The sequence below is a fragment of the Geotrypetes seraphini genome, chromosome 6, assembly GCF_902459505.1.
Source record: "Geotrypetes seraphini chromosome 6, aGeoSer1.1, whole genome shotgun sequence".
Taxonomy (NCBI): domain Eukaryota; kingdom Metazoa; phylum Chordata; class Amphibia; order Gymnophiona; family Dermophiidae; genus Geotrypetes; species Geotrypetes seraphini.
Window position 1 is genome coordinate 23227534 of NC_047089.1, and position 12810 is coordinate 23240343.

General features: G+C 41.6%; 1 protein-coding gene across 2 annotated transcripts in view; it reads left to right on the forward strand.

Moving 5' to 3' along the window:
- Positions 1–12810, forward strand: part of TMEM135 (transmembrane protein 135) — a 342691-nt gene that overhangs the window by 68503 nt on the left and 261378 nt on the right. For both annotated transcript variants that reach the window (XM_033948492.1, XM_033948491.1), the window contains exon 4: positions 12661–12694. In XM_033948492.1, the coding sequence (XP_033804383.1) occupies positions 12661–12694 (34 nt within the window). The remainder of the gene's footprint in view (positions 1–12660; positions 12695–12810) is intronic.

Consider the following 12810-nt stretch of genomic DNA (forward strand, 5'->3'; position numbering starts at 1 on the left):
GTAGTCCTGATGGAATATTTTCAGTGTCATCTTGTAAAGCTTTACCTTTATCTTGCATGTCAAAAGCTCGTGGTTGCTTCCACAGTTAGCTCCTGGTTTAGTCTTTCCAGTCAAAACACCTAGAGATGAAAAATATACGGTACTTCCTACCCTCTTCATTGGCTTAACATCCTATAAATCAAAGATGGATTCTGGACCTGATGGAAGATGGAGTGGAGGAATCAACATAAAGTTTGGCTTCTAAGTTAGACCTAAACTGGCACTATAGATAAACCAAGACTTGAAAAGACCCATCATTTTATCTACTTAATTGAAATCTCCCTTTCCTCTGAAGTTAACGCAATTTTTCATCAGGTACAGTAAATACAAGTGTAGTTTCCTTCCCAGCAATAGCACGCCCTGTCTCAGTAGATAAAATGCAAGTATTCAAAGATAAATAATCTATTTTTACCCTTTATATTTTGTGGGGATAACTATAATATTGGAATATTATGAAACTCTTATGTTAATTTTAAAGTATGTAAGAGAAGGAGACCTTTTCTTTCATTTTTTTTCATATATTCAAAGGGGAACTGTGTAACCACATAGTTATCATATTTCAAATTTTGTGTAATGAATGTTTTTTCCATTGCAGCTACAGTATGTAACTTATCTTGCCTAGCCATCTGGATGTAATTCTGATTTTATTTTTTCTGGTTCCAGACATTATCTGAAATATACTATGCAGCTATCAACATATGTGTGATAAGTTTCATATGACATTTTGGTAGTAAATACACTAAGGGCTCCTTTTACTAAGCTGCGTTGGGGCATTAACATGCGGAATAGGGCACGCTGAATTGCCTCCCACGCTATACCTTAACGCCAAAATTGAGCTGGCATTAGTTCTAGCCGTGTAGCGCGCGGTAATATCCTTCCTTTTTAGCGCGCGCTGAAGATTAGCGTGCGCAAACCATGCGTTAAACGAAAAATACTGACGCAAGCTCTATGTAGGCGTTGGCGTCTAGCGTGTACAGCATTGTAGCGCGCTTTAAAACCGCTAGCACAGTGTTCTTCAACCACCGGTCCATGGACCAGTGCCGGTCCACAGAAATTTCCTGCCGGTCCACAGGGCCAGCACTTGCATCAGGCCCAAAACAGTGTTCTTCAAACGACGGTCTATGTTGCGATTGATGCGGCGTTATCTTCGAGCCAGCTCCCTCTTCCTAACTGATTCATTGCACAAAGCCACGAGTAGTGGCTCCTACAGGCATCCTGCACCTGAACCGGAAGCCTTCTCTCTGCCGTTGCAACGTCAGAGGGAAGGCTTCCAGATGAGGCACGGGACGTGCAAGGTGCAATTAGTACTATTATGGGGACGGGGTCTGGGGTGGAGATTGGGTAGAGATGGGCGGAGTCTGGCCCATGACTTAGCCCAGTGTTCTTCAACCGCTGGTCCACGGACCGATGCCGGTCCACAGAATAATTATTTTATTTCTGCCGGTCCATAGGTGTAAAAAGGTTGAAAAACACTGCGCTAGCACACCTTAGTAAAAGGAGCCCTGAAAATCCATGTAGTTTTAAGTTTTTATATTCAGGTAATATGTATTATTGTATTCTTTACATTTTTCTCATCATTGTGTTGTTAGGATTCTTCTGTGTGTGATTTTTTTTTTTTTTCACTTTATCTTTATTGTAAATTTAAATGTGTATTCCAAGCAAAAGAGCTTGTACAGAATAACGGACTTTCAACAGAAATTGAAACATATAGTAAATTTCTTTAACAGTGGAAAAATATATTTACCAATGTCTGTTTTTCGTCTTCAAAATAGAGGAGGCAAGATAACAAACAATTTAATAGAAAGGCAAGTAATTAATGCTAAAATCTAAATCGACTGTAAATTAATGGAGTTGGTGCTTAACTAGAGGATATATGATGTCTGTAATCCATTGGATTATAGATATGAGGTAGCCATTCAGGAAGCCGCTCAGCGCTAAGCAGCAGCACCAAAGTGCGCTCCAGCTCGGTACCGCTCAGCGGCTGAAGCCAGAACACACGGCAGTGACCAACCGGGTTAGCAGCGGGGCAGGAGCGTGGAAAGCTTACTCCTGCCCGCTACACCTCTGGACCACCAGGGATTCCAGCGGCAAAGGAGGTAAGATGGACAGGGCAGGGAGGGGGGCACAGGGGGCAGAGCCTGGCAGCACGGCAGAGGTCTGCAATAATTCTGGGAGGGGGCCAGGTATGCGCTGGTCCGAATATAAACTAGGATCCCTATTTTTGGGGCCAATTTTTTGGCCCCCAAATTCCAGTTTATATTTGAGTATATGCGGTACTTATCACCAAGGTCTGACTAACAGGTCTGTAGTTTCCAGATGTTCATAGAGAGAAGCCACATCTGTTTGTCTGTCTTCTGGAGCTATACCTCACTCTAATGAAGTATTGAAAATATCAGCCAGAAGAGTTGGCAGAACTTCCCTTAGTTCTCGTTTCATACCGTTGGATGTGTCTCATCCAGTCCCGTTGTTAGTTTTAGTTTAGCTAGCTTCTCACGAACATGGTCTTCTGAAATTGGCTTGAGATCTACCTCATGTCCATTTCTATTTGTGTCTTCATTTTTTTTCTGTTCCCTCCTGATCCTTCCCCAGTGAACACTGAACAGAAATATTTATGAAGCAATTCTGTCTTTTTTTTTTTTTATTATGAGCCTCTAGATCAGGGGTGCCCACACTTTTTTGGATTGTGCTCTACTTTTAAAATGACCAAGTCAAAATGATATATCAACAATAACATTTTAAAAAACTCAAAGCACACTGTACGCAGAGAAAATGTTAATTATCATTTGTATTCTGGGTTTTTATCAGAGGTCAAGGCAGATGACTTTAAAATATGCAATGTCACCTCAGTAACAACTATACAAAAATAGACAAATATACCCCCTTCCCTTTTACTAAACTGCTCTAGCGGTTTGCGCTGAATGCCCCTCGCAGCTCCCGACGCTCATAGGCTCCCTGCGCTAAAAACCACTATCGCGGTTTAGTAAAAGGGGGCCATAGTGCAAACTATAGACAGCAGATATAAATTCTCAAAATGGACACATTTTGATCACTAAATTGAAAAAAAAAGCATTCTTTTTACCTTTTTGACTGGTGATTTCATGGGTCTCTGGTTGCACTTCCTTCTTCTGTAAAGCCAATATTTCTTTCTTTCTGCCTTTCTTTCTCTCTCCCCCTGCCCCCTCTTTATTTCTACCTTTCTTTCTCTCTACCCCTGGCTGCCTTTCTTTTTCTCTCTCCCCCTGCCCCCCTCTTTATTTCTGCCTTTCTTTCTCTCGCCCCCTGCCCCCCTCTTTCTTTCTTCCTTTCTGTCTTTCTCCCCCCTGTCCCCCCAAGCCATCGTGCCGATTTCTCCACTTCCCTGATTCTTTCCCTACTCCCACCCCCAAGCCATCAACGCGATTTCTCCCTGCTGCTTCCCCGAGCCAGGCCTGGCGCGTACAAGTGCCGGGCCCACAAGCCTTCACCTCCGACGTCAATTCTAACGTTGGGGAGGAAGTTCCAGGCCAGCCAGGCAGCGATTGGCTGCCCCAGAACTTCCTCTCCGACATCAGAATTGATGTCGGAGGTGAAGTCTTGTGAGTCCGGCGCTTGTATGTGCCGCGCCAGGCCTGGCTTGGGGAAGCAGCAGGGAGAAAAAGATCGCAAAGGCAACGCGATCAACTTGCATTGCCTTTGCGATCTACCGGTCTATAGCAATCGACCATTTGGGCACCCCTGCTCTAGATATTTTTCCTCTTAAGTTTGAGTCTTACAGTGCAACTTTTTGCTGTTTTCTGCTGTTTTCAGCTATTTTTTTTTCCATTTGTAGCTTTGTTCTCCTGACTACTGTCAACAGCTTTCCTTACCTTTACCAGATATTAAGCTTGATTTTGCACAGGGCATCAGGTCAGAAGTGAAATGTCCAATTCAGTTTCCAGTCTTCTTTTTTTATCTTTTCTTAGAAAAGCCTTCTGAATGTGAAGCCTTTTGTGAAACCTATATAGAACATTAGGAGCTAAGTGGATATTTTCCTAAATGTGCAATGGAACCAAGTATTTCAGAAAAGTACAAATCTAGAAATAGTGGCATCAAATTTTCTTCTACTTACAAGTATAATCACTCTACAAAATTGCACGTATAAAAGTAGTCTATTAAGTTGTCACACTCCCAAAGAGAACCTTAACAGATCACAATCTTTCTATTGCTGTTGACTTGATGCAAAAGAACTTAACCACTACTGCAGATATTAAAGTTGAAATTAATAATATAATAATAATAATAACAATTTATATACCGCAGGACCATGAAGTTCTATGCGGTTTACAGTGATTAAAAAGTTACAGATTGAGTAGTACTAACAGAGTTAAGATTTAGCAGTCAGTTATTGTGGGGAGGGATTGTTCAGTACTTTAGGAACAAATGTTTTTTTAGGTGTTTCCTAAATTCCCCATAAGTATTCTCTAATTGTTTCAGGTTTTTATCCCATAATGCTGCCTGATAAGAGAAGAGATGTTGATGATGTCTTTTAAATTTACATCGTTTAACCGGTAGAGAAACAAAATTCAAGTTTGAGCTTCTCTTAAGTCGATTGGTTGAGAAAGAGAAAAGGTCAGTTAGATATCTGGGGGCTAGGCCGAAAAGTACCTTGAAAAGCATAAACATCCAAATTGTCATCGGCAGCCAATGCAGGAATCGGTAGGAAGGAGTTACATGGTCGAACTTCGTTAGACCCAAAAACAGCTTGATCGCCGCATTTTGCACCACTTGTAATGCTCGGCTTGAATTTCTGGAAGAACATGTAGCCGCTCATGATTCTTAACTCTTGATATGCAATTTATCTTCTTCAGCGTGATCTTCAAGATATGGTAATTGTTTATTTATTTAAAACATTTTTGATCCGCCTTTATCCAAGGTGGCTCACAAATTTCCATAAATAATAAAATGAACATTTTAAAAGGAGACATACATCAGGTAGAGGAACATACAAAGTCACAATATTATATCATTGCATCTTCAGCAGCACTACATCTGAGCAATTATCAAGTAACATCATTCTTCAATTTAGTATACCACTTTCCAATAAAAACATAACTTAAAATAATTTTTATATTCACTTAAAGAAAGCTTGGACAAACAGATGGGTTTTAAGCAACTTCCTGAATTGCAAAAGATTTCCACAAAAACGTAATGTTCCGGACAAAGCATTCCACACTGTTGTGTCACAATAATGTTTTGGAGCTGCAAGAACTACCAAAGGTACGAATATGATTGAAATTCTGCAATCATTTATTCTAAAAATCTTGGCAGTGCAATATGATCTGCCTCTTGAGATTGAACGTGCCCATAGGGTTCCGTTGAGACCTACTCCTGGGAAACGCTTCATGAGACTGATTATAATGAAATTACAGTGGAACCTCGGTTTGCGAGTGTTTTGCAAGACGAGCAAAACACTCGGCAAACTTTTGTCTCGCAAACCGAGCACTGCCCCGATAAACGAGCACTTACAGCTGCAGGAAGCGCCGCTTCAGTGGGATTCATCTTCCGTCCGCTGGCCAGCCTTCCACTCTGGGTGCCTTCCGCATGTTGGAGAGCCTCTATCTGAGCCTATGCAGCCGAGTGCCGTTCCACCTGCACATTGCGTATGATCACGCACAACGTCAATCATGGCGTGCGTGATCATACGGAACGTGCAAGTTGTTATTTGTCCCATTTAGAAGGTTCTATTGATGACAAACACATTACTATGATTAATGTTTACTCCCCCAATATGGATGATCCAGACTTTTTTTCCATCAAATCAGTCTTTTTGGAATAAGCGCACATTCTGTTCATACTTTGCTTGCAGGAGACTTCAGTTTTCCTCTTGACCCCTTTCTGGGTAGAACATCATATAGTTGTCCAGCAAAGCTCAAAGTTAAAGCAGTACTTTTATGAACTCTTAATGGATGGTTTGATTCAAGATTACTAAATCTTACAATTTAAGATGATACTTTTTATTTTGCTACTCGTCATACATATTCAAGACTCAATTATTTTTTAGGATCAAAGGATTTGGTGGATTTCAGATCATGCTACTGTTTATGCATGTTTCATTAATCATCTGCACCAGGGGTGCCCACACTTTTGGGCTTGCGAGCTACTTTTAAAGTGACCAAGTCAAAATGATCTACCAACAATAAAATTTAAAAAAACACAAAGCATACTGTACGCAGAGAAAATGTTAATTATCATTTATATTCCGGGGGTTTTCAAAGAGGTCAAGGCAGATGACTTTATGCAATGTCACCTCAGTAACAACATAGACAAATATACAAATACATAGACAATAGACAAATATACCCACCTCCCTTTTTACTAAACCGTGATAGCGGTTTTTAGTGCAGGGAGCTGCGCTGAATGCCCTGTGCTGCTCTCAATGCTGATAGGCTCCCTGCGCTAAAAAATGCTATTGCGGTTTAGTAAAAGGGGACCATAATGCAAAATATAGACAGCAGACATAAATTCTCAAAATGACCACATTTTGATCACTAAATTGAAAATAAAATCATTTTTCCTACCTTTGTTGTCTGGTGATTTCATGAGCCTCTGGTTGCACTTTATTCTTCTGACTGTGCATCTAATATTTCTTCCCTTCTTTCAGCCTGCTGTATGCTTCCAAACCTTATTCCCTCTGCCAACTTTTTCTTCCTCTTTCCCTGCCCCCTCCCTTTTCTTTCTTTCTGTCTCCCTGCCCCTCTTTCTTTCTGTCTGTCTTTCTCTCTCCATGCCCCCCCTTTCTTTCTGTCTTCCTGTCCCCCCTTTATTTATTTCTTTTTCCCTTCTTTCTTTCTGTCTCCCTGCTCCCTCTTCTTTCTGTCTCCCTGCCTGCTCCCAATCCACTGCTGTTGCCATCGGGAAACAGGCCTCCAAATCACCACCACTGCTGCAATACATTTTAAAGGGCATGTATGTTAAGCAACTATGAGTATGTGCTGAAACTTAGTGTACATTTGTAATGCATAGTTTATTATGTCTGCCCTTCTGGAATTTAAGAAGAAGACAAGCAACAAATATCTGGGAAAGGTGAGAGAAGTTGGGAAATTAGTCAGGAGTGTGAAGGACTGCTGTGAGGTGATTTAAAACTATGATTTAGTTTGATTTCATTTAAATCAGTCCACCTAGGTCAGGGATAGGAAATTCCAGTCCTCAAGAGCCAGAGCCAGGTCAGGTTTTCAGGATCTCCACCATGAATATGTATGAGATGGATTTGCATGCACTACCTCCTTGAGATGCAAATCTATCTCATGCATATTTATTGTGGATATCCTGAAAACCTGAACCTGGCTCTAGCTTTCGAGGACTGGAATTGCCTACCCCTGACCTAGGTAGTACTGAAGGTATTTGAATCTAACAAAACAGTGGGGGTTGATAGTTCCCACTGGAATCAGATTAGTAAAATTAGATTGAGATAAGAACAGCAGCCAGATCTCCTGAGAGCACCAGAATGGGGTAGCTCAGGCCTATTACAGTGACAGAATGTTCCCCCCCCCAAAAAATTAAGGTAAACAGTTCAAAGGTTGACTGGTAAGCCTTTTGGTGCCATTAAAACTCCCTTTAGAAACTTGTCATTATTTTCATTTGGAGCTGCTGAGAAGGAATGCTTTTATTGAAAAGACAAGCCGACTGAACAATGTCTTACTGATCCCCGTGGGTCCTTGAAGTGCATTAAAAGTACAGAGACAACATACTGTGCCAACAAAATAGGGAAAGAAAAGGGCTAAGGGCCTGATTCACTAACCTGCCCGATCGTGACAATCCGTGGTAGGCCGACCAATTCACAAAGGGGCAATATTCAGATGGTGGCTTCTGAGCGATCCCAACGCATGCGCAGACCATCTTCTTTGGCTGTAGATCAGGGATGTCAAAGTCCCTCTTCGAGGGCCGCAATCCAGTCGGGTTTTCTGGGATTTCCCCAATGAATATGCATGAGATCTATTAGCATACAATGAAAGCAATGCAAGCAAATAGATCTCATGCATATTCATTGGGGAAATCCTGGAAACCCGACTGGATTGCGGCCCTCGAGGAGAGACTTTTGACACCCTTGCTGTAGATGGTCTGTGTATGCTCTCCACTGGAACAGGAGAAAAGAGATAAGGCCCGACACGCTGCTTAACTTCAGGGGCTCAAACAATCAGGGCACATTTAAGTGGTGAAATTGCAACCCCCGTGGTCTCCGTAAAATGTTTTCAAGGCAGAAAGCCTTATGGAATGGCCTCTTCATCACCTTATGGGCTGTGGAGAAGTTTGCGGCTTGTGCCCAGTGCAACGTCAGGCTAAAAAACTGAAAGAGAAGTCTATGCTGCCCCGATTCTCCTGCTCTCTTCCGCCCTTCCCCGCAGTGCAACCCCACTTTAAACCCGCGGGTTAAAACCACAGGCTCGCACTGCAGGGAAGGGCAGCAGAGAGCAGGAGAGCCGAAGCGGCAAGAGTAGGGTTCTTGAAGGGAAGCGCGGCAATGTGTCCTTGTTTGAGCAGAGCGGAGAGAACTGGGGGCTTTTTTGATGGTTTGATGGGCTGCAGGGCTGGGATTTCAGGGCGAGGGCAGAACGCTTCTTCTGTTGATCGGCCAGCCCAGTCGGTGTCCCAGATTTGTTTAGTGAATCGCTGCCTGCCTACTTTGCATGCCGTTTCCCCTCATTTGCATCCGTGGATCGGATCAGAGGACGATTGGAACAGAAGTTAGTGAATTGGGTCAGAGGAAAAGCAGGTCGGTACACGATCGCAAACACGATCGGTGGGCTTAGTGAATCTAGCCCTATATCACCAAAGATATGACTGACCGAGCCTACACAAGACTGAAAAGATATCATTTGCATTTGCATTTGTGAATAATACTTTGGGCTTGCGAAGTACTGTATACATGAAACACGTTTGTGTCCGCAGTGAAAGTGGATTTATTTATTGGATTCGTTTTCTATCCCATCCTCCCCAAAGAGCTCAGGACGGGTTACAGGTTAACATACATAATAGACAGTTAACAGGTTACAATATGCCATAGTTACAGTACACGTTATTATTTTTTTCCTGATACAAGTTTTTATCCTAACTCGACACAAACTAGAGATCTAATACCAATATCCATAATATACAGTTTACAGATTAAATTTGTCACAGTTACAGTACACTTCCCCCTCTGTATTCGCGGGGGTTAGGGGCAGAGCCGGCCCACGAATATTAAAAAAACCACAAATAATATTCGAGCCGGTTCTGCCCCTAACCCCCGTTTCCCCCGGCTATTGTAAGCCTTGAAAGCCCCCCCTTAAGCGTTACCTGGTGGTCTAGCGGGTTTTCAGGCAGGAGCGATCTTCCCATGCTCCCGCCCCGTGCAGATCGCTCACAGGAAATGGCTTGAGAGATTATGGGAGCTCAAGGCAGCTATTTCCTGTGAGCGATCTGCATGGGGCAGGAGCATGGGAAGATCGCTCCTACCCCAAAAAAGGCTTACAGGGCTTAAAATAGCCTGAAAAATGAAAATGCTTTTTTTGTTTTAAAACGGCGAATAAGCGAATCCGTAGATGCAGAATTCGCAAATACAGAGGGGGAAGTGTACAAGATTTTACAATGGAAGTTTTTATCCTAACGCAACACATACGAGGTTCTTGTATCAATATACATTTCTTTGTAATCTATCGGTCGTGGGAGTTAGGTGAAGAGGTCTTTTTTATTGCTTTCCTAAAGTTGAGGAGTCCTTCAAGGAATCTTATCTGTGGGGGCAGTCGATTCAAGTGGGTTGGTAGGAAGTCGTTTGGCGGTTTGCAGTTGAAGGGCACGACTGAGGGCGTTTTGAGGAGTATTTCATCTTGGGAGCGGGGGAACCTCTTCGGCACGTATGGAGGAAGCTTGGCCGTCATGTAGCCTGGTGCCATGTCGTGCAAGTATTTGAACGCTAACATTAGGGCCTTGAAGACGCAATGTTTGGCTATGGGCAGCTTAGTGAGCTGATGATAGAGACTGGGTTGCGGGGATGGAGGTTCTTTAGAAGTTCTGTACATGCTGGAAACGACGTAAGTTCTTTGCCATGAGACCATTGAAAGAGTGGTGTAGAGACTCAATTGTTCTGGACTTGGAGAAATGTCAGGTAGAACTTGTTACAGAGTTGCCTTCTTCAAACAGAAGTTTGACCTAAATAAGTTCCCAAATCAAAATATACATCAAACTAGAACCACTGTATTATATCTATCTTTCTGTGTGTTTTCATGTACAGAATGTGTGTTACAGAGACCATTTAAGTTTTCCTACCCATTAAAATAAATCTGGGGAATATAAATACATAAAACATTGGAGAGAAACCAGGCATAACAATTACGATTACATATCATTAAATATTTTTTTTTAAAGGGAAAATGTAACGCATCATCATTGATTCTTATGGAAACTCTGGGTGGGCTTTTAAAAGCTTTAGTTGGGCCTGCCTTTCTTGTGGCAACTACATCAGGAAGCTAAGGTTCCCAAAACATTTGTTTAGTCTTGTGGTGCTTCACATCTCCTTCTCCCTCATCACAACTGGACTGCATGCTGGAGAGATTCATACAGAGGTTTATAGATGCATATATGTCTGTACAGACTATAAATAGTCACCTTCCTGCTGTCTAAATTCAGGCTACTAAATAGAAACCACAAACAGCAGCAAAAAAAGGTCTGATGGACCTTCAAAGTAACTAACTTCTGTCTCGAGCACTGGACTACCAATCATATGCCATATAAATAATATAATTGAAAAAGGAGGGAGTCTCAGTGTGAAGGACCAGCGAAAGGAGAAAGACATCTCCAGCACTCACATGCTAAGGTGAAGGTCTAATAACCTCCACCTGCAAACCATCATCGAATCCCTCCTGTGTGCACCCACCAACCAAATCAAAAAATAAGGTAAAAAAAGGTGAAATTCAACAGTGATAATAATAAATCACAAGTGCAAGTGCTTCTCCTGATCATTTATAAAGTTTGGTGATATTTTATGATTTTTTTTGGTCTTGTCGTTTTCTGACTTAACATTATCATTCCGAAAACTGAGAAATTCCCAAAACTGGAATATACCTGGTCCCAGAGATTTTGGATAAAGGATTTTGTACCTGTATTTAGCACATGGAATAGCACAATCTAAAATGACACTTATTGCAAGACATTAGAACTTAGACCATGGCACGTTCTTTTAAACTGCGTTATGCACAGCTTAGCGAAAGTGCCCTTACTGACTTTCATTTGAAGTGCTAGTACTGACTGACTTCACGTCATTGGAGAAAGGGCCAGTTTTATTTAGTCCAGTGTATCGTAAACTGTGTACTGCAGCGCTAGTGTGCCTCCCGAGATTTCAGGTGTGCCATGAGATGCTGGAAGGAGGAGAGGCGCCTGCTGACTGCCTACAGGACAGCCTGTAGGAAATCAGCTGGTGCCAGCGCCTCTCCGCACGTCTTCCCTTCTGGCATCCCCCACTGGTGGCTCAGGACCTTCATGCGTGTGCGGATGTTGATGTGATGACATCACGGTCATTGCGTCAATGTCCGTGCACTTCCGGATGTTTCCAGCTTCAGCCACTATGTTTAGTGTTGACAGAGTTTGCGAGACACTGATTTAGTCAATCTCTGTGGATTATTTTATGTGTACAGTATTTTGAGAAAGAGATTTTATATTTCATGTTGGAATAAAATGTGCTAACCCCTTTTACATATGATTCCAATCGTTTGTGCTAGTATATCTACTAATAACTCCTGTTCAAAGGCTAACTTTAGATCAAGAGGATCTTTTACATTTAAAAGAATGTTTACTCTATCATTTCATATCATATCAGAGGTGGAGACTACGGATCTCAAGTGTTCACTGTCAATTACCAGAACTAATCTTGGTATATTGACCTTTCTGGTGAACTATCATTGATCTAAGTCTATTCACTTTTTCCTTTTTGTTTTTTTATATATACTATTTAAACCTCTGTTTTATTACTGTTGTTCTTTATGTTCTATAGTATTGTTTAATACTTAGCTAAGATGTTACTTGTCGCCCGACTGGCTGACTTTGGCTTGTTATGTCGCCCGACTGGCTGACTTTAGTTGATTTGGTTTGTTATGTCGCCCGACTGGCTGACTTCAGTCGACTAAAGTCAGCCAGTCGGGCGACATAACAAGCCAAAGTCAACCAGTCGGGTGACAAGTAACATCTGAGCTAAGTATTAAACAATACTATAGAACATAAAGAACAACAGTAATAAAACAGAGGTTTAAATAGTATATATAAAAAAACAAAAAGGAAAAAGTGAATAGACTTAGATCAATGATAGTTCACCAGAAAGGTCAATATACCAAGATTAGTTCTGGTAATTGACAGTGAACACTTGAGATCCGTAGTCTCCACCTCTGATATGATATGATAGAGTAAACATTCTTTTAAATGTAAAAGATCCTCTTGATCTAAAGCTAACCCCTTTTACAACCATTAAATGGGGCTTTTACTAAAAATTAGTGCATGTTATTTGCAGAAAGTCCCATAGGAGTAAAGTGGGTCCCGTGGCAGATAACATGCACTAATCTTCAGTAAAAGACCCCTTAAGCGACATTAGCAATGTTTTCTGCCTAAGGCATTTGCTAACCTGAGCTTTTCTGTTCATAGGAGAGGCCTGCTGACAATTTACATGGCCAATTTGGTAAGTGATTAATTTTATTATGCTGTGATTTTGATTTATTAAATACGATACAAAAGGACTTTGGAATCTAAACATTTTCCTGTAATTCAAGTTTATAGTTTATTATTTATATTCCG